The sequence below is a fragment of the Hyposmocoma kahamanoa genome, unplaced genomic scaffold, assembly GCF_003589595.1.
Source record: "Hyposmocoma kahamanoa isolate Upper Pololo Valley unplaced genomic scaffold, ASM358959v1 100021, whole genome shotgun sequence".
Lineage (NCBI taxonomy): Eukaryota > Metazoa > Arthropoda > Insecta > Lepidoptera > Cosmopterigidae > Hyposmocoma > Hyposmocoma kahamanoa.
Window position 1 is genome coordinate 1,109,375 of NW_020653200.1, and position 22,570 is coordinate 1,131,944.

Below are 22,570 nucleotides of genomic sequence, written 5' to 3' on the forward strand. Positions count from 1 at the left end.
ACACACACACACACACACACACACACACACACACACACACACACACAGAGGCGCACACACACACACAGGCGCACACATGCACGCACACACATACACGTACTCGTACTTGTTCCTTTTGGTAACCGTCTTCAAAAAAGGAGGAGGTTCTCGATTCGTCTGTATGTTTTTTTTGTATGTATGTTACGCGATAACTCCGCCTCTAAAGGTGGTAAACTAGGGGATGTATGACTTTTGAGGTCGGTTTTTTATACCCAATAATCTTGTTTATATTACCTAAAACCTTTGTAATTTTAGTGGTACCTTGTTTTTCGTCCCTATACAAATCTTTTTTTAAGAATAAATTATTATTATTATTATTATTAATACCTGTCTCTGAAATCCCGGAATGATTAAAACTAAAAGACAAAAACAAAGAAACCAAAATAGTAATAATTTTTCTTTTCTTTTTTAAAGTAATTGTTACTTGCCCATAGGTATTTTTAATTCTTGCAATTACGAACACTGGACAGTTGGCCGTATGAGTTTTTCTTTTGCCTGTTTACATAGTTCATTGTTATTTCAAAATAGATAGGTATAATCATTGACTTACAATTATATGGACGTCGGGTGCGCGCTAAAAAGTGTCCGCACTTGTAAGGCGCTAAAATCGTATACAGAGCGCGACACTCCGCTTTAGTCTTCATTTGTTCTACGGACAGCGCGATACTGCGATGACATAACAATTTAAATTTCGAATAGGTTGACTTGGGACATTTTTTTCGTGGTTTTTGTATTAGACCCGTCGTCCATTTATTTGTAAGTCAATGGGTATAATAGAAACTTTTAAGTTTAGAGCTGCGGACAGTAATGGATTTTCATACTTACTTTGCAGGCCTTGGCCGGGAAGAAGTCGTACGGTCCATAAATAATAAATTTTCCCGTGTTCGTTTTTTGAACGTAATGTAAATATTTCCAAGCATGTTTGAGGAAAAAAAAACACAAAGTACAACAGAAAATACCGGGGTCTCAGGGGGAGGTATTGTCCACTCAATGTGAGTCACCTCCTTAAGATTTAGGTAAATATGCTTTGCTTATTCTGTTTTCTGCTAATGACATTATACTGATGTATCTAACATTTTTGTTGGTAAGTCCAAACTCAGTTTTCACAATCGAACTTTCACCGTATGTCTAGTTTTTTTACATAATAAGTAATTTATGGGAAGAGTTCGATATAGTGTACAGCTAAATGAAAAACAGCCACATTGCAATGAGACAAAATTAATGTTACATAGGGCGCACTATAAGTTTCCGGAACTGGCCACTCACATAAACAATATTTAATGAGTAATTACAACATTTGAAAATGGAACTCTTTGGCGGTAGAATACAGTTTGTTTCATCTGACTGTCACTTGTTTTTATATTGTGGCGTCATTTTAGAAATTGGTTGTCTACATCACCATGCATTTAACTCGTGAAAAGTTACATAGTATGATTTTCTACGACTTTAAGTGTAATTTAACAGCTCAGCGGAGCTTCGCTCGGCTTCGAACTGCTTTTGGCGACGAAGCACCATGCATCTTCATTTTCATCCCCTGAAGAGGCCTGTCGAAGAGTATGAAAAATATGTTTCAGAGATTGTCAAGGAGGAGTGACATAAATGTTTTCAAAATTAGTTCAATCGCATGAAAAAGTGCTTTAACGGTAACGGAGAATATTTTGAGAAACAATAAATTCATTTCTGACCATTTATAGTACTTTTTTCTTATTCATTCCCGAAACTTATAGTGCGCCACACGTACAAAGTAGTAAGTGTATTAATAATAATAAACTGCCTTCGTGGCAGAACGGTTACCATGCTGGTACGTCCCGGCATGGCCTACGTTTATTTCTCTCGTGACTTTGGGTGTAATTTGTGGTTGTCTATGTGTATGTACATGGGTGCCACGATAAATGGTTTCCCTAACATGGAGCTATGAGTGTGTGCGTCATTATTATTACACGTTATTAAATAATTAATAAATTTTTTGATATAATTCTATATAAGTAACAATTTTAAAAGTTTCTTTACACGAACTTTTATTTAATGGATATAGATGTAAAATTTAATTTTGATTATTTTCCACTGTATATGGTTTCAACATTGAATTAAAAACGACCTATAAGAAAATCCTTTAAGTTACATGAAACGATATAAATCCTCGTACAAATCCATCTTTTGCTATTAAGTATATATTATATGTACATATAGGTTACGCAAGTGAGGATTATATTTTTATGCTAACGTATTTAGACGTATGGTATAAAAATACGTAGTATTAAATTAGTACGTAGGATTAAATTATACAACTATGAATAAAATTGGGTCCCTGAGGAAAGGTACCCAAGATTCTGGCAGAGTTTGCCCCTTTGTATAGCTATGTTGATAAATTGGGCAAGGTAGCCGCTCCTTGAGTTTCTCAGGTAGTCTATTAATCTTTTTGATAATATTTTGTAAAGATTACGGGCAACGGGACCCCACTGGCCAAGAGTGGCGTAGTTCTAACCTAGATACTTTCAGTCACAATCTTGTTACTTCCAATGTAATTTATAGAAATTAAGGTAAATGTACCAATTTTTGAGTTAATTTATAGTTATAAAGTTAGCAATCCAGTCAAATACTCTGATCTTAGTTTGCCTTAGTCAACTATTGGGACATAAGAGATTTTGTCTGTCATACACTGGTATAATTTTAGAGGTTGCGGAAAACTGGAATATTTTAATAATGGCATAATTAATTAAAATTATTAAATTAATATAGTTTCTAGAAAAAAATGGCAAACTGTTAACAGTTTACATTGTTGTGTAGTAAGTATGACTGATAATTAAGTAGTTTATTGGCAAAATTCGATTTTTCTACAAGCGTTAACCACTAGGACATTGACATTTACCTTAATATAGGTAGATGTTGAGGAAGTAGAATTGAATAGAAAAAAAAGTTATTACCAAGGGGGTACATGTCAATAAGTGGAACTAAAATTCTACTACATGTTTTGCAGTTTGTTCATAATTCACAGTAAGTAGCAATTTGGAAATTGTTTATATGCAATATTTTGTTTTTATTTTTGTAATATATGATGATGAGATGTCTGGAATGAGTTCGCTCCGTTTTAAAATTTCGTATTGTGAAGGAAATTATATTGAACGCAATAAATCGTTAATCGCGAATGACAAGCTAAACTTAATATTTTTATGAGAAATAATAATAACGCACACACTTAACACAGCCCCGTACTAGGGAAACCCTGTGTTGCGGGTGCCGTGGCACACACACATGCAACACCAAATTACATCCAAACTCACGAGAGAAATAAATGTAGGCCATACAAATATTTCTCCCGGCCCGGGTATCGGACCTGAGGCCCCTGTGTGGCAGTCCGGCATGGTAACCGTTCGGCCACGGAGGCAGTTGAAAGTAAAAAGAAAAAGGAAAGTACAAAGAATAAAGAAAGATAAAGCAAAAAGGAAAATAACACACTAAAATTTATTAGAATAAATTGTGTATGGGAATAGTAATATTGTAGATTTTAGCGTTCAAGACTTTCTCTGAGCGATTTAGCAATCTCATTAAAGGCTTGTAGTTTTATGAAAAAAAAAAAAAACGATCTCTAAAGTTAGCTTATCTGCTTTGCTTTAGTTGTGTTCGTTATCACGGTCTCCTCGACGATAATGGAAGCACTCGGCAAAACCAATCATATGAGCCCAAACACAAGGTATCTTATAATTATTAATACAAAGATCGAACACTCAGAAAAAACACTCAGAAAAAATTCCTTCGACCCGGTCGGATTCGAACCGACGTCTTCTTGCATACCGTGGCAGACGCTATACCAACTAAGCCACGGAACGAACCAACGGACCTCACGAATTTTTCTATGTGCTTGAGTCGTGTCTTTGTACTTGGTCTTTCAACGACTTTTTAGTCGTAACGTCAATGACAGATTTATCACCACATAGAAAAATTCGTGAGGTCCGTTGGTTCGTTCCGTGACTTAGTTGGTATAGCGTCTGACACGGTATGCAAGAAGACGTCGGTTCGAATCCAACCGGCTCGAAGGAATTTTTTCTGAGTGTTTTTTCTGAGTGTTCGATCTTTGTATTAATAATTATAACAAACTAGTGGAGTAATTTCACAAAAAATAATTGAATATCAAATCAATAAAAATTTAATTACAAGGTATCTTCTCACCTGTCTTGCTATTTCCATCATCAGGTCAGATCTAGGTTACAATAACATTCTATTTAATTACATTTATATCCCAAGTTTAACGGTTGACGGTAATTGAGTGAAATTCCGGTATGGATTCATCCCTTAATTTGCCAACCTTGAGAGTCAACCTTTAATAGCATTAGAGCTCCTTGTGAAAGAATTCGTCCAGGGAAGTATTGCCACCTTACCTTCTGCCGTCAAGCAGTAATATGAGCATTACTGCGTTCCGGTTTTGAAGGGTTAAGGGTGCTGGTGAAATTACAGGCACATGGGACTTATCAACTTATGCCTCAGTGTGACGGGCGAAGTAGCAGTTCACCTCAAATCTTTGTGATTTAAAGCTCTGAGTGACACTGCAACTGTTGTGGACAGGCGTGTTCGTCTCATCATTAGTGTCATAAAAAAAATTAAAACCGGTAGAATATTGTCCTCAATATAAAATAGGACTACTAATGAGGTACCTTCTTTCCAACAAAAATGAATCATTGACGTCGGTTCTCAACTCGAAATAATCGCGTAAAATAAATAAACACAAAAAAATTTGAGGATCTCCTTATTTGAAACCGGTAAAAGAGGGCCATAATTGACGAAAAAATCTGCCTGAAATACGCTGTTTGATTTTTTACCTACAAGGTTATGCCGTCCCTAATAATGATCTCTGAAGATTATTTAAAAAATCATTAAAATTGACACATTCGGAGTTATGGAGTTATGCACAGACGACATTACTATTTTCTTTCTTGCGTGGAGTTATTAGCAAGTAATAGTTGTTTGCGCCTCTTTGGACGTCGCGAATGCTGGGCCTTCGATTCTCTTTTTTGTACGCTGTTTCTATTACCAAATCGAGTTAGTTTTTATTTAACTGGCGACGTTAACAGTAATAGGTATACAAACATTTTTGAAGTCGCGTAAAGTTAGGTCTGTACTTCAAGGTTGTTTGATAACTGTCAGTTATAACAGGACTTTGCGTGACGGCGTTAGCAGCGCCAAGTGCGACGTTGTACCACCCGCTTTTTAGGGGGCTGAATACCCTATGTAGGGTGCCCCGTTTTATAATCACACCCCCTGCTTGTCCGTTTAATTTGCATATTATAACTATGGGTTCACCATTGTTGTTCTGTCGCGCGATAGTTCCACGGTATCTGTTCGTACCTGCACAGCGCAAAGCTTTGTTAAATTAATGAACGGAAAATATATTGAAAAAATGCAATTAAAAAAGTTGTTGAAAAACGTGTTTAATGGACAGAAAAATATAGTGATGAAAACTAATTGCATTAGTATCTATCTGGAGAATTTGTCCATACTCACAATCATAATTTTCTAAACATGTTAAACAAATTAACGAATATTATTATTATGTAATGCCAATATCAAACCGAGAGCATACGCATAACGTAAAAGAATTTGGAGTCAAAAAGAAAACTAGAGTTTGAAATTGCAAAAACTTACAAAGAAATGTCGTATACCTTTAAAAGAAATAAAGTACATGGAAAGCATGCAAACTGCAAAAGTTCGGTACACGGCTTCTCTACCCTGGCATGTTCAGTGGCATTGTGAAACATAAACGGCTTTCAATGGTATTTTGGCTGCTAACACTGGAACATTTGCAGTGGAAATCACTGTCGAAGTAGCACGACAGATTGTCGCCTACTGGCGACGTACCAGGACAGTGATATTTAATTTCGCACATCCGCAGCAATTCTTTGTGTTTTTCATCGGTAGATAGTTGACCAAGGTTCGCATAATGTTTGTGTGTGCAATGAAAGCAGGGTCCAGTGAGGAGGAGGAGGAGGAAGATGTTATGGATATACTTCAGGTCGAGAGTTTATTTTATTTGAAATTGTCATGTTTCTTACAATGTGTATAAATTTACAAATTTTCAATTCGCCCAGCTAAATGTATGTGGTAATCTATATTATCCATCCATTATCGACTAAGCGGTCTAAGTAATCAGTGCATTAAAACGTGAGACGTCATTCAAAAGATCCTGTTGTTAACAGAAACGACGGGAAGAATGCGAGCGCAAGGCAAGGCGGGGGGAGATGGACCCCCGGCTGGAGTTCACCTTCCAGCTGCTCATCGATGGTACCGGCCTCCCAAGACACGCTATCATGGATCACGTTTTCGAGGGAAACATGGTGAGAATTCTAATATTAATTAAGCCGCCTCGCGCTAGAAGGCCACATTGTCCAATTTTCAAGTACTGTATACATACACTATTTTATTTCTTTATACTCTCTATATCCTTGTAAACCTCATTTTACTAAAAGATTATTTATTATTATACATATGTACAAAATAGCTCGACGATATCAATCAGCTGTTTCTACCACACATGAGGAACAAGCTCCTTTGGTACTACCAAGACGTGGAAGAGGTTGAACAACGACCTCCCGTCGAAGGCACCAAGCCAAGACAACAAGGGCAGGGTAAACAGCCGCCGCCTCAAGTTACTCTCAAGAAGAAACTTTTCCTATCAGATGGCTGGGATGTGAGGTTCACTGGGATATGTATCTACATGTTCAGAATAAATGTCAGCAAACAATTGCCTGAGGAAGGATTCCACAAAGATTTGTAAGTGATGACTCTGAGTTTACGTTTTATATTCTCATCGTTTAAGAAAATAGTGACAGCATGTGATATGTTGCGTCGCACTGCTTTGCTTGACAAATTCTTTAAACTTTTTCTTACAAATCCTAAAACTCCATTACTTCATAATTATTTAAACTGCCATGAAACAAAGTACAGTCAACAGCACAACAGGCTTTGAACTTTGGACCGTTCTTGTCGTAAGCTGCATGGAGTTGAATTTAAATCTTTAATGTCAAGTTTTACGTGTTCTTGACCCTGTACATACTTCAGAATTAGCAACGTAACGTTTGTGTTTTAGATTTTGCGGAGTTTTGAACGCTGAGAAAGTTGGTCTCGTGACGGCGATAGAACGAGTCATGGAGCACGTGTATATGAGTGCCCTGGCGCACCCGAGCAGCGACGGTGAAGAGGACGAGACGCGATTCCCTATTGTCAAGAATCAGCTATTGCCTGGACTGAGATCTTTTTGCAGTGCTTTAAAAGGTGAGACATTACACAGCTTTAATCTTTTTGTCCATTTTTATTTTTGTTTAATTGAGAAATGTTTCTTTGTCGCGACATATATGTCAAGTGCATACTACATTATATCGCACTGTTAATACAGTAGTGTACTAACTAAAAAAGTGTATTTTAATCAAAATCGATGAAAAAAGATTATTGAAATTTATGTGTAAGTTTAACTATGTGTCATGAACAAAGCCACAACGTTTTAATACAATTCATACTTGTCTATAAAATATTAAGCAAGGCAATCTCGATTAGATGGAACTTTCACTACATACTTAAATATATCTCTTTGATTATTATTAACGCCATCTACAAAGTTGGGTCTAAACGTGGTCTGAACATAGATTTGGTACATTAAAGCGACGTGAACAACTCGTGCACCTGATGGTAACTAATACGCCTGTCCATAACAGTTGCAATGCCACTCAGAGCTTTAAATCTGAGGGACACTGCCACTGCCCCCGTCGCCCTGAGACATAAGTTGACAAGTCTCATGTGCCTTTAATTACGCCAGCACCCTTACCTTTCGAAACCGGAACACGGTAATGTTGACATTACTGTTTGGCGATAAAAATAAGTAAGGTAGTAATAAGTAGTCTTTTAATAAGAACTCTTTCACAAGGAGCTCTACCACATTATATTCATTGTGTATTATTTGTCAACAATTATAGTGTGTGAGGAAGTATGCAACCAAGTGAATCTATTCGACGATGGACAGATTTTGATGACTGACGTCCAGGACCCCATCCAACTGAAGGAAATGACTAAGAACCCTACCACTATTACTATGCTCGAGGAGAGGGTTAACGAATGGATCAAGAAAGTGATGGAGGTATTTCAATATTTTTTTTGCCGCCTTATTATTTATCAACACAGAATTTCAAAATGGTATCTTGAACTTGGGAGTATAAATTAAAGAAACATAAAATTCGTCTCCCAAATCATTAATTGATACATTTATTGTAAGAAATTGTAATTATAAATTAACAGGTTTGTTATTCTAAAAGATCATAAAAGGATGCGTTATTGAACAATCAAGCGCAAGCGCAATCTGGAAGAGGGTAATGTATTTCGATGAATTCTGATGACCAGTCAATATTGAAGAATGCGTGAAAGTGATCATAACTTTCATATGTGTTCTTCCTTATGTGTATAGGTATATACAACCAATGTACTTTGAAGTACAGTACAATTATTTTCGTAATATCTCTTGGTCATGTCAGATTTTTATTGTAGCTACTAAAGTCAGGTAGAGATAAACATTAAGAAAATCGTTGTACTATAATTTGTATTTATTTGTAGATTTTAAGCGAGAGCGAACAGCTACGCCGGGAAGTGGATTCTAGTGGGCCCCAGGATGAGCTTGAGTACTGGAAGAAACGTGGAGCTCAGTTCTCGCAACTCGTCTCTTACTTGCAGGCAAGTGATTTTGTATATTATATATAGTGTTTTTTGAAAAATAATTTACCTTACGTACTTATTAATGCTGACTCAATAAAAATACGCGCACGTAAAGAACATTCCTTCAAAAGGTTAGTTAAAAGTATATCGTGATATTGAAAAAGCCAGTTACGCATTTTGCTGCGAATAATTTACCAGGAGAGCATGAAAAGTAAGTCGTCCTTTCAGAGCTTTCGCGGAAATGTATTACTAATTTCTCATTACACGCCTAAAGAGCAAAAACGTGATCTAGAATAGTAGCATGTTTTAAAAGTTAGGGTTTGGATTATGATATAGTTAGGAATATGTATTGGGCGAGGGAATTTAATGATTATCTTATGTGTATGATTATGTATTTTTAAATTGAAACTTTTTAACCAGTTCAGCTCCGAATTGTTTCTTTTTGTTAAAACATTAAGTGCGCATTTGACCTCCATCTAACTTGATGGAAAGAGACAATGAGGTCGATGATGGAGCGTACACACCTGAATAATGCCTATTCATGCACATAGCCGTTCGCTATATAAATAAGTAATCCTGACGCATCATGCGAATCCTTGGAATATTCGCAACGTAGGGGTGGAACTCCAGCCTACGTCTATTCTCCCGATGATGGAAAGAGGAGGGGGAAGATTTGGTCAACACTGAAGTACTATATAATATAAGTAGCGTAGCGAGAGATACTTTTTGAATATAAATGGTGGTGGCGCTTCAAAATGGTATACTGTCGCCCTAAGTAAGAATTCCGATGTCGAAAGTTTTTTATATTTTATTTTTGAAAAATCTCTGAAGAAGGAAAAAATCTCCAGGAAGAAGAAGCTTCCATGAGCCAATATGTAAAATACGTAATAAATATCTATTAGTGAAGATAATCCCAGTTTATATTTATAAAGCTCCCGCTACGCTACCAGAGCTACGTCTCATGCTATAGTACTCAGCCCGTGATGAGGTTTCATCATCAAACGCCTAAAATCAACAAAGTATATAAAAATGACAAAAGTTATAATTTACAGGACAACGAAGTACAGCTCACGCTAACGTGTCTCCAGCTAGCCAACTCTAAAGTAATTCGCTTCTGGCGTGACACAGATCATAAGATCACTTTCTGCTACAACGAAGCCAAAGACAATGCCAAATTCATACAGGCCATGGAGAAATGTTGTCATTCCTTGTATTTAGACGATCCGGTGAGAATAAAAGATTCAATACTGAGCCTGTTGCAGACTGTGAGATTGATACATAGTGTGTCACAGTTTTATAACACTTCCGAGAGGATTTCTTCGCTTATGGTGAAAGTACGTATAAATATTTTTTATCTACACTCATATCATCAACTCTCTATAATGTGTTAAAAACCGGATATTACGACCAGCATAAAAGTAAACTATATTGTTAGAACAAATTTCTTATCTGTGAAAATGTTATTATTGTTTCGTAATAACTCCAAATTCGATGTTATTATTACATTCAAATTTCGAACATCTCTGATAAACAAAACAATTTGATTGGACCTCAATACTAACATCAGTCGAGATGAAGTTTTATTCGAAACAATTTTGACAATTTCCCACGTTACTTGATATCGAACGATATGATAGTTGGAGCCGATTCTAGTTTGTCTATGAACTAAAAATAAAAACTACGGTTGTGTGACATGCGTGAGAAAAGTTTTTATTTGCCGCCATTTCGTCAGCTTATAATATGTGTGTAGATAAAGCAGTGTATGTAACTGTACATAATTAGACATTAAAACACTCGTGAGATGTTTGTATGCATAATAAACTCTCAGTTTTCATTATGTAACAGCCATATAAAGTACTATTTTTTATATTAAGCGTCGGCGTACAAATCGTGCGCCTGGTAATAAGAGTTTTAAGTCGCAAAAATCTGAGGGACACTGCCATTTGGTCCATCGCCCTGAGACATAAGTTGATAAGTCCCATATGCCTGTAATTTCACCAGAACCCCCTTCATAACCTGAACATAGTACTGTTCACATTACAGCGTGACAGCAGAAATAGGTGGCGTTGTTACTGAGAATAAATTCTTTCACACTGCTAGTAAAATAAGTAATGCATAGGGTTTAACAGCGTCACAATTAAAAAAATATAATTTCTAGGTTTTGTTAAGTGCGTATGCAGAAATCCGTCGACGTTTCGGTGAAAAAAAGATGTGGCTACATTATACTTAGTCTGAAGTTAACACTAAATTATTACTTTTTATAACTGAACGGTATTATTCAAATCGGTAGGTGTTTATTCAAAAACATAACCGTTACTTTTTCACTTGACACGTTTGCCATTTTTAAATTGTGTCACTGTTGAAATCGGTATGCGATAAGTACAATTTATAATAATAAATAAATTTTACAACTATATGTAGTCGTTTTGTGAGGGAACTTACAAACATTTATAATTTATGAACATATGAGTATGAGTGTTATATTTCCTTGGATAGTCAAAAAAATGCCTATTCACTTAAATTCTGCACTGTGGTCGGTGCAGGTGGTTGCAGCTGCATGCCAGTGCATCCCGCTTTATTAAGTAGGTAACATAGTTATTTTTATTTCTTTATTAATGCTTTGAATTTTAATTTTGTTTATAATATTTCATTTTAGTTATTTTATTTGTATTATTACTTGGTACTTTGTGTAACGGGCTGGTATCCGCAACTCGACGTCCATTATTATTTCATTTTTTAAATTCAACTTTTATCTTTAATTTACAAAATGTTTTCACCAGTTTATTGTAATTAATAATAATAATAACGCACACACTCAACATAGCCCCGCTCTAGAGAAACCCTGTGTCGCGAGTGCCATGAACACACACATAGTCAACCACAAATTACACCCAACTACGAGAGAAATAAATGTAGGCCATACAAATATTTCTCCCGACCCCGAGGCTGGAACCTCTGCGTGGCAGTACGGCATGGTAATCGGTGGACCACAGAGGCAGTTAAATTTAAAGTTAAGTTAAATTAATCTAACGAACAAATATGGGCCAAATTGCCTGAAATAAATTATTATTATTATTATTATTCTAAATTACTATCACCTTTAAATTATCGACTGACTTATTTATATTAATCATTTGATGTTATTAAAAAAACAGTATACACCAAGCTGCTCAAGTGCACGTGAGAAAATATACAATATGCCTTCTACGTGTTTGTATTTTGTTATATATTTAACTTCTACACAGCTTGTGTTTTGACAAATAACTGAGATATGAATAACAAATATGACCTTCCTGCTAAAGAAACTTAAAAATTGAGTTGTTAATGAAGTTATGCTCTATTGTGTTAACTTTTAGATTATAATATATCAAGAAATACAAGAGATTTCAGTTCCTTTATCCGGTAATTGTTTATAAAGGTGTCGGATCGCTTCATTTCTTCTTTTGCAGATAACGAATCAAATGATAGAAACGTGCAAACAGTACATAACGTGTCGTTTCAAAGAGACAATCTGGTCGCAAGAGAGGTCTTTAGTTCGCGATAGACTGACTCACTGTATCAACTTGAATAAGACGTACAGAGAAACATATCTTTTTGTTAAAAACCAACCATTTTTGCCGAACACTGAGCAGTTTAATTTTTCTGAAAATTACGTGTTTGGGAAGTTCGACACGTTTTGCAAGAGACTGCACAAAATTATAGCGATGTTCGACTTGATGGACGATTATAATCATCTATTTGCAAAGAGAATGGAAGGGCTGTTGCTTGGAGAAGGTAGGCGACGTTACATTTGTGCTTTATTAAGTTACACTGACGAGCGAATTTATAAGGACCGCAAAAGTGGAAAGGAGAACTGCGGTTCAGTAGTCCTAGCACAACAGGGCGCTACTTGCGCGAGAGTGACATAAAGCGCCAGATACTGCTATTCTCTAATAGATAATAAAGCGCAGGCCACAGCGCGAACGAACCTAAGCTAACTTAGCACACGTAGTTGCATGCAAAGATAAGAAAATACGTAGTGACGTGCTACTGGGTCAATTCGTGCTACACACACTTTGGATACGTGCGACAGAAGGACGGCAGAAGGGCGACATATTTTACATAGTTTAGCGGGACAGTTGTCTTAGTTTAATTAGCTCGGTTAGCTTAGTTCGCGGTGTGAATCGAAGTAGGAATAGATATAATAATATGGTAGCCGGTGTGGCCTGCGCTTGACAATATTTCTCGCGTCCACGTCGCTCTCGCGCAAGTCGCGCTCTGTCCTGCTAGCCCTATAGGTTCGCGTGTAAGTGATAATTTTGAGTAAAATGTTGTTGCTTCTGCACTCGATAGGGCTGTGGACCTGTGAAATGTGAAATTTTCGTTACAGACTTGGAGGAAGCAATTCATACGTTTGACGAAGCAAAAAAAGCGGTTATAACATGCCAGTATGATTATCTTGACTATCGCAACAATGAATTTGATCAAGACTATCAGATCTTTGAAGAGAAAACAAATACGTTGAAAGAGACAATCGGGAACACTATAGAAGCTAATTTCTCTAGCGTTTGGGAAACTCCTCAGGGGATTAAATTTTTGACCAGATTTGAAAAGGTATCAGTGATTTTGTATTTTATAATGTTATTGAGATAAATATCGTGTATGATATTTTCCACTGCTCTTCACTGGCACAAACAGAATCTCCCAAAAAACGGCTGTCCACATTTCACAACGAATAGCATTTGCCAAATATCTATGTTTGTCAAATAAATTTAAATTCGCAAAAAGAACTGAAACCCCATAAGAATTCTCAAGATTGCTCAAAGGGCTACGTTCGGAGTTTCGTTGTGAAATCGAATCAGTAATGAGGATATGCGGAAGGGAACCAGAGTAACCGACATTGCCCAAAGAATTGCAAAACTTAAGACGCAGTGGGCAGGGTACATTGCTCGCAGGACAGATGGCCGATGGAGCTGAAGAGTTCTCGAATGGCGACTACGTACCGGAAGGCGCACCGTGGGCAGACCACACACGAGGTGGACTGATGACCTGGTGAAGGCTGCGGTAATCCGCTGGATGCAAGTGGCGCAGGACAGGTCGTTGTGGCATTTTTTGGGGGAAGCCTATATTCAGCAGTGGATATCTTTTGGCTGAAATGATGATGATGATAAAAATAACTGTCCTTGCTAAAGACCAATCGGCCGCTCTCGTTTAAAATTAAGTCAGTAAGTGTTCCTAAAACTGACACGAGGTCTGAGGTTAATTACTGTTGCAGGTTAGTGAAAAGATCCAAATAACAAAACTAAACGAGAAATACGATCGTGTCCTGAAATACTGCGAAAAAGAAGTGGATAAGATCACGAAAATGTTCAAGAAACAGAGGGAAGATCCTCCTTTGCCCAGGAACTACTCTCCGGTAGCTGGTGAGATATCGTTATTTGGGAGATGACAGTTTAGTTTGAAACATTATGTTTCGTCACGCATCAATGTTTTATCAAGTTGAAAAGGTTAATTTACATGAAATTATCAAAACCCCAGGAACACGACAAAATTTGCAATGTGTGTGTATTTAAATAATTCGGGATATATACACAATCAAGTGATTAATAGGTTTTTTTAAGAAATAATTTTATTTTCACTAGTTACAGATTTGTTACCACTAATGTTCGGAATAGGGTGTAAAAGGAATGCATAGAGTGGTTTAAAATTTACACTAAAAGTATTTTAATTGAAAAGTCATATTACAAAATTGAAGAGTATGTGTTAGATACAGATGTATGGAAAGACAACATGGGTCTAGATTCCACACAATTATAATTCAAAATGCATTCAAGTTTATTTGAAAAAAGCTATCCCTAGTGTTTCTTGCTCGTTCATTTCAGGAAGGTCAGCAGCAGGACTTTGACTTTGACCACCAAATATTAATTACTAACTTTTTCGAATTCCGGATTTCGTAAAATAGTTTTACTCCACATTGAGATAAAAGTACTCACCTAGGAAGTACACGTTAGATTTTAAAGTAATTCTAGTAGCGCCTTGTAAAACACAGAAGATAAGTAACGGATTTCTTGAGTGAACGTTCCATTCGAGTGGTCTTAGAAGGCTTCTCTTCCGAACAACGGGCGATAGATAGATAGAGGCGGAGTTCCTCAGGGCTCCGTACTGTCTGCAACTCTCTTTCTGTTGCATATCAATGATATGTTGATTCCAGGTACCTTTGCGTATGCTGTGACAGTACAGTTGTGGATAGGTACTTGACCAATGCAAGGATCACAGGAGATGAAATCCCGTCTTGTCGAGAGTCCATGGATAGCCGTTTAGATTTAACGCTACCAAAACGCAGGCGTGTCTGTTCTCCACTAAACGGAGTCCCTTTGAGCTGACTCCGACTTTTCGTGATATATCCATATCAATAGCCGACCGTCTCCAGCTACTTGGAATGGACCTATCGTCCAATCTGAACTTCGGCAGATACATTGAATCCATAGCCAAAAATGCAGCCTAGAAGCTTGGCATCCTTTCCAGGGTGAGGCGTTATTTCACACCGGGACAGTTGCTTCAGTTATAATCACGCACCGTCCGATCGTGTATGGAGTACTGCTGCCACCTTTGGGATGGGTCTGCTACATATCAACTGGCCACGTTGGATTCAATTGACAAGCGTGTCAAGAGCCTTATAGGTGACTCGGAATTAGTAGAGGCGAAGCTGCAGAGCCTTGAACATAGCCGTAAAGTTGCCTGCTTATCGGTATTTTACAGGATATATCACGGAGAGTGTGCGATGGAATTACACGATTTAATTCCGCCTTCCCCTTTCCATCATCGGGGCACTAGGCGTAGGCTTGGGTTCCGCCCCTATGTTGTGGATATTCCAAAGATTCGCACGAAGCGTTACGCTTCCACATTTATATGGCGAACGGCTTTGAAGTGGAATTCCCTGCCTGCAGACTTGTTCCCTGAACGTTATAACTTGAACATTTTCAAGGCGAGAGTGAATAGGCATTATGTAGGTGTGCATGCTCCATCGTCGACCTCATCGTCACTTTCCATCAGGTGAGATGGAGGTCAAATGCACACTTACATTAGAATTAAAAAAAAACTTTTCACCAAAGGGAATATTTTTTTATGAGCTACAAGCAAAAATCCAACTTAAGCTTTCTAAGTGAACAGTTTTATCCTATGATGTAGTAAAACTGTTTTCGAAAATCCTGAGTTCAAAATCAGAGTTGATTAACATTTGGTGGTTTTTACCATTTTATATCACGCCTTGTACCTATATACAGACATGTATCTACTCATTTGGAACACCCTATTCCGACTATTGATTACCACGATGAAACGTTTTATTATGCAAAACGCTTAAGAGCTTTTTGTTTATCGCTTTAAGAACAGAAATATCTATGTACTCTCTTTCGGTAGTTGATCATCATTTGTGAATACCCATGAGAATTTGAAAGTCTATGTTCATTCGCATTCATTTCATTCATTCATTCATTCATTTTGTTTACTCATATTAATGGTGGTTCTGTACGTTCGTCAGCAATGATTTTTTGGTCGTCAGACTTTTCTTGTTTTCCCAGGGCGCATAAAATGGTCTCGCTGTCTAATGCACAACATGACCGAGACAGTGGAAAGCGTGTGCGCACATCCCGTGTTACGTAACTTACCAGCTGCCGGCGACATGATGCGGAAGTACTCCAACACCAAACAGTTGATTGAAACATACGAAGAGACCATGAGAGCCGTCTGGATGAATCAGAATGTAAGTAGTCATTATTGTTCATTGCATGAAAACTTTTTATAATCACTATTTACGAACTGTACGTACTTGTTTAAATTTACAGTGCCACTCATTGACTTACAATTATATAGACGTCGGGTCCGCGCTAAAAAGTATCCGAACTTATAGGGCGGTAAAATCGTATACAGAGCGTCATTCATGCTTTAGTCTTCGTTTGTTCGACTGACAGCGAAGCAAGCAAAATTAGACAGTACTGCGATGACATTAGAATTTAAATTCAACGTTTTAGCTTTTTCATATTCCTTTACATGTCACTACGTTTAAATAGGTTGACTTGGGACATTTTTTTCGTGGTTTTGTATTAGACCCGTCGTCCATTTATTTGTAAGTCAATGGTGCCACTGCGTAATCTTAGCCGAACATCGCCTTATATTTTAACTGTTACAGTGAATTTTTAATTGCAGTACGAATTTCTTTGAAAATGTTTTCACCTAATAGTGTAGCCTTCTAAACAAAATAAATAAACTTATTACTAGCGCTACTGATGCACCTCAAGCCAAAAATAATTATTCGGCTTTGAAATGTTCGAGTAATACGACGCCGCCCTCTATCTGTACTCGCAAGTACTACGAAGTAATCTACGTTGCTACGACTGTGAAAGGGATTGAACCCGTTTCTGTCGTGGTGTTTCCACAGCGGCATTCAAAAGAAATGTTCATCGTTGGCTAAAGGCATAATGGAAAAATAAAATACCAGTTTATAAAATTAAAATAGAATAATAACATTGCAAAAATTTTGTTAGCGTCGCCAGGTAGTAGAGCATCGCCTTCGTACACACTTCACCAAAGCATACCCTAGTATTCACTTACTGCATCATAGGCTCATTAGCTCAGTTGGTTAGAGCGTCGTGCTAATAACGCGAAGGTCGCGGGTTCGATCCCCTCATGAGCCATGTCACATTATCTTTTTGTTATTAAAATGTGTGTACCGTTAATTTTTGTACATATCTTTGAGCTCGATAAACTGCCACGCGCTGTAAGTTTAGCCGATCAGCCCTAAACCTCACAAAACAAACAGAAAAATTCTAGCCTCAACTGTAGTACTTATCCAAACAATTTCCCAGCTTTACCTGAATGCTCTTAAAGCCAATATATGTTCTGAAAAGTGTATTGTTCTTGGATTAAGAAAGTCTTTAAAATAAATTTAAAGTATTTCATTTATAGTAAACATGTTACTACACGTATGAGCGAAGTAAGGGAGAGATATCCTCGTAGTAATACCCCAAGTCCCAAATAAGTAATATGATGCGAATGAAGCTTCATACTTGACATTGTCTTTTACTTGGGTCAGGTGTTACTTATTTGACAATAATTGTTTCGGATGCATGTCGGTAGAATGAGGGTAGACTCCCTGAAACAGGTATTTTAATAATAATGTGAGAAATGAAATAGTGTCTCAGGTGACAATGGGACCTGTAAAGAGTTCATTTGTTTGAAAATAGAGTTAGATTTTTTTTTGCGATACCAAGAGGCAGTACTTCCCTGGATGAACTCTTTCACAAAGACCTCTACTGCTACTTACTGAGATCTGAATACATAGCTACACTTCCAATGTGCAGTAATTACGAAAACCTAAGACATTTGAATCTCAGAAGATCTAATTTGATGCTACGTAGACAAAAGCCTGTTAATAGCTTTTCTTTTCAAATATTTTAAAGGGACGAACTTCTTTTTACAGTCAAATATTTCCTTGTACACATGCAACAAGTCATTTTCAAAATCATACAACAAATAAAATGTTACAAAATTTATGAGCGAAACAAGGGAGTATACTCCTCGAATTCCTAAGCTATTATGATTTATTTCTGCAAAAAATTATATATTAATCATAGAATGATGCTCCAACGGTCATCTATATATCGTCGATGTTTTGTAGAATGAGCCATTTCGAGTGGGCCATTTCGAAAAATGTTTTACTTTTTCACAACCGTTTCAAAATATTTGAAACTGAAATTTAAAACAGGACGTACATATTTTAAAATAGTCGTTAAGACCTAAGACATGCTCCCCAATTTTGTTTCGACAGGGCGCTTTCTCCCTTTTTACAAAACACCGACGATATGTTTACTCTATATTATAGGAGTAGGGTCCGGAGCAATTCGCTGGCAAGATTCGCACAGCAAAAACTGTAAGTAATAAGTTGTCTGGGAACTTTTTAAGGCGTGATGCTTCAAATTTGCTTCTAACGTGATTTGGATATTTTAAATACAGAATAAATAATCAAGAGTTTCAGGGTCTTCTCCAACCACAACAACCTCTAAAAAAGAGTAAGGGTATCGTAATATAGAAAAACGTTTTGTTTCTAGAACAAGTGACCTATTTATGCCACATTCAGTGGAAGATGGTTGATCGCTCATATTAATCTAAACGTGCACAAAGTATAATATCATTGTATACGTGTACACATGAGTGAGGCTAAAAGTAAAAGCCTGTCTCTTTTAATCTGAGGGTTGCTGACGTTGGAAACTTCGTGGAGCAGAGTCGTTTGTACCTTGCGCCATAAAGGTCAAAAATTGATTTATTGACTATTCGTTACGAATAAGTATCGAAAACATAACGCTAAGGTCTCGGGTTCGATCCCCTCGTGTGCCACTTAACACTCACTGTTTTTTTATTTTTGTTATTTAGTTAGTCAATTTATAAATAGAACGTTATTTCGTCATCGTTATCAAATACTACCTTGTATCGAAAAAGTTAGGTGTATTTTTTATTGCAGTAGCGAACTAATGATTAGAAAATTATAATGAACCTTGAAAATTCTTGCACTCATTGGTATAACCTATTTTTGTGTATGAATTATTTAATATTTAAATTTGTTGATTATTTACGCTAACACTAGGGCTGCGACACACTTGCACGGTTGCAAAAAGTAGTGTGCAAATTACTAAAATAAATGATGGCATTTAAAAAAAGTTTCGAGCAATACTACAGCGCCATCTGCCCGTGCTCGCGCGTACTACGAACTCAACTACGCTGCTACGAATGTGCAAGCAAGATTGAGCCTTAGTCTAATCTGGTTTCTCCCTGAGTTGTGTTCAAACTAGCATTTTAACGCTGGCTTGAGAGGTCATAAAAACTACGTTCAGGACAATCGATCAGTAATAATATTCTTGCGTCTTAGGTCACGTTCGCTAATTTCAGTAACTAATTTTTCCTGTACGCGTAGAACAGTCGACAAAGAACACTGCAATTTTTTTCAATGTAGATTGTATCGTCTCTATTGATTTCTGTGGTGTTTCTAAAATCCTGTACACTTGTTACTTATTTCTTTCCTCAAATTATCTAATTCGGAAGTTAGTTTTTATTTTATGTTGTTAACATATCTATTTATAACTGATATAACTCTGTATAGGATATTAAAATTCTCTATATGCACGGTATTATTTGATGTAGGGTGTGCCCTCATTTTTTTTATTACATCGGAAACATTCTTACTCCATTTCGTGAGATCAGGTTTAATTTCAACAATCTCTGACTTCATTTTGTCATTCTCTGCTAATATCCGTTTATTGCGTTCTGCGTTTTGTCAGTAGAATCGGAAATTGAGCTTGTGTTAGCTATATCTGGATAAAAAACCAATTCAATCAATATTTAGACCATTTCCAGTGGGAGATTGTTGAACATTCGTATGTCTGCATAATGATGCGTAAGCAAGTGCAACAATAAGAGCTTGTCCCTTTTGCTCTAACGGGTGCTGATTTTGATAGCCTAGTGAAGAAACGTCGTTTGTACCTTGCGCCGTGCAAGTAAAAAACGATTTATTTTCTGTACCATAACAGGCATATTAGGGTGTTGCCTTCGTACACACTTCACCAAAGCGTAACTAATATTCACCAAGTTCATCACAGGCTCATTAGCTCAGTGGTAAGAGCGTCGTGTTAATAACACGAAGGTCGTGGGTTCGATTCCCTCATGTGCCATACGGCAAGGCTATCCGATTTTTTTTATTTTAAACTCGCTTGACTGAAAGTTTAAGTCTTCGTTGTATAAGCGTGCTAACAGGCGAATAACTTGACTAGTGCCACCGTCTTAAAACCCTGTGTGCTTGAGTTAGACTTAACGTTTGCTATTTTTTATTTTAATCTCACTTACTGACCTGTTTTTAGTTACGTATGTACTAATATTTTTATACCTACCTCGTTGAACTCGATAAACTACCACGTTCGATAAATATATCTGATCACTTTTTGTTATACCTTACTGACATTGACTTTAAGATAAAAAAACTTATAGATTACAGCCCCACCAGACCTGTAGCACCTAGTCGCACCCATGTAAATTTACAATCGGTGTAAGTAAGTAATGATTTAAGTCTGTCAATGTTGTTACTTGTGTAAATAAATATTCTCATTTCCTTCTGTAAAATAAAAAAAACAAACACAGGAACTAACTTCACTATTCTGCAGTAAGATCATTTTCTTTTACACATCACGCTTTGAAAGGTACTCCAACGTTGTCGTTTAATAATTTATTTCTTCTAAATCCAAGGATTACAAGTAATTCTCTTACATGACAACACAAAAATATATTTTTCATTTTTTTAAAAGTATAATCGTTTTCACGGTCAGTCTAATGTAATAACAAACTACGCGATCTCGACAGCCAACTACAAATATACTCGCACACTACGCTTGCTACTAGATGCGGTTTATTACGTCAATTTTATTTTTGTATTATAGCTTTACTTATCAAAAAATAAAATGTATTAATCACGTGCATAAGTGTGATTTTCAATATATTGTTTATTTTGTGTTAAAAAAATCTAATTCCTGCTAAAATTATGTTTATCGTGTATGTTACTCACGTTAATATATTTCAAGTCTTTTAATATATTAGAAACAGCATGTATTTAATAATTTTGTAAATATTATTTATATATTTCCGCTCTCTGAAATACAATCTCTTTTTTCATCTCTAACATGGTAAAATCGTAAACATATGCGTTCTCAATTCCGTGAGTTCAGGCTTCATTTCTGCTTAGAGGATGGAAAAAAATAAAAGAAAGGAGCTACCCTAACTACGGAATGAACGTGCATACCTAAACAAAAATAGAACGAACAAATGGCTGATTTCTTTAGTGCGTACCATAATCTATCGATAAGTCATTATCGACATTCCAACATTTAATTAAAGTAGATCAATATTCCATTTGGGAATATTTTAGGTTATTATAAGAATATCCGGGAATGTCACATGAAATTTTGAATTTATTGTTTTGCGTTTACAAATACTCAAATATTACGAAAAGTGAATTTGCACAGAAAAAATATTATTTGTAATTTGAGAGTATATAAAAAAGAGAAAACTTTAAAATATAAATCCTATACATTTACAACCTCTATGTAATCTTATGTATCTAACCTAATATGTAAAGGTTCTTATTTTCATAGAGAAATTTTCAAACAGATTCCATTTAATGCTTTTTTGTATATATGCATTAGTATAGAGTTAATATAAGTGACTGATTTAAGTGAATCTTTAATATTTCCATTTAATTTTGGAAAGAAATGAAAGTAGTAATATTATCAATAATAATGTTATTATCATACGTTTATTTGTTTAAAAAATGGTATAACAGGAGATGTAACAAGAGTTGGTTATTATAAACATGTTTCGCATATATTAAATAGCATGCAAATGTCTGATTACACGATTTCAATTGACTACTATTGGCCGAGCGCCTTAGATTTGTGCACAAAAATCTACACTTCTCCGAAGTGAGACAAGTAGTCACGAGCGACTAGGAGTTGTGACAAGCCACGTCAACCGAGCTCTATACACGTTAGCGCTCGCCTTCACTCGGTCAGCTAAGCGAATGACACCGAACGATGGCAAGGCAAGGCAAATAGGCTGTCTATACGTTGCTATTGGCCTTCACGCGGCAACGTTACACCAACATGGTCTTTGTTTTGCTGACTTTCTAAAATAATAATTTTTAGTAGTTAGAGTTGTCAGTGGGATAAAATCGGAAACGAGTGGATAATTTTGTTTTCAGGAACTGAGAATGCCTAGTAAATGAGCCGTGTTTAATCTCAATTAAATATAAAATTATTTACCAATACAC

General features: G+C 36.4%; 1 protein-coding gene and 2 non-coding genes across 3 annotated transcripts in view; all 3 read left to right on the plus strand.

The window, feature by feature from the left end:
• The first annotated feature begins 5,971 nt into the window (after window positions 1-5,971).
• Window positions 5,972-22,570, plus strand: part of LOC113229000 (dynein heavy chain 5, axonemal) — a 127,313-nt gene continuing 110,714 nt past the window's right edge. The window contains exons 1-11 of the mRNA XM_026462472.1: window positions 5,972-6,043; window positions 6,228-6,365; window positions 6,530-6,801; window positions 7,118-7,215; window positions 7,998-8,158; window positions 8,629-8,745; window positions 9,780-10,061; window positions 12,177-12,501; window positions 13,097-13,320; window positions 13,982-14,129; window positions 16,287-16,468. Of these exons, the coding sequence (XP_026318257.1) occupies window positions 5,972-6,043; window positions 6,228-6,365; window positions 6,530-6,801; window positions 7,118-7,215; window positions 7,998-8,158; window positions 8,629-8,745; window positions 9,780-10,061; window positions 12,177-12,501; window positions 13,097-13,320; window positions 13,982-14,129; window positions 16,287-16,468 (2,019 nt within the window). The remainder of the gene's footprint in view (window positions 6,044-6,227; window positions 6,366-6,529; window positions 6,802-7,117; window positions 7,216-7,997; window positions 8,159-8,628; window positions 8,746-9,779; window positions 10,062-12,176; window positions 12,502-13,096; window positions 13,321-13,981; window positions 14,130-16,286; window positions 16,469-22,570) is intronic.
• On the plus strand, window positions 17,326-17,399 carry Trnai-aau. Its single transcript has one exon. It is a non-coding gene; the product is annotated as a tRNA-Ile (tRNA).
• Trnai-aau lies at window positions 20,354-20,426 on the plus strand. The gene has a single exon. It is a non-coding gene; the product is annotated as a tRNA-Ile (tRNA).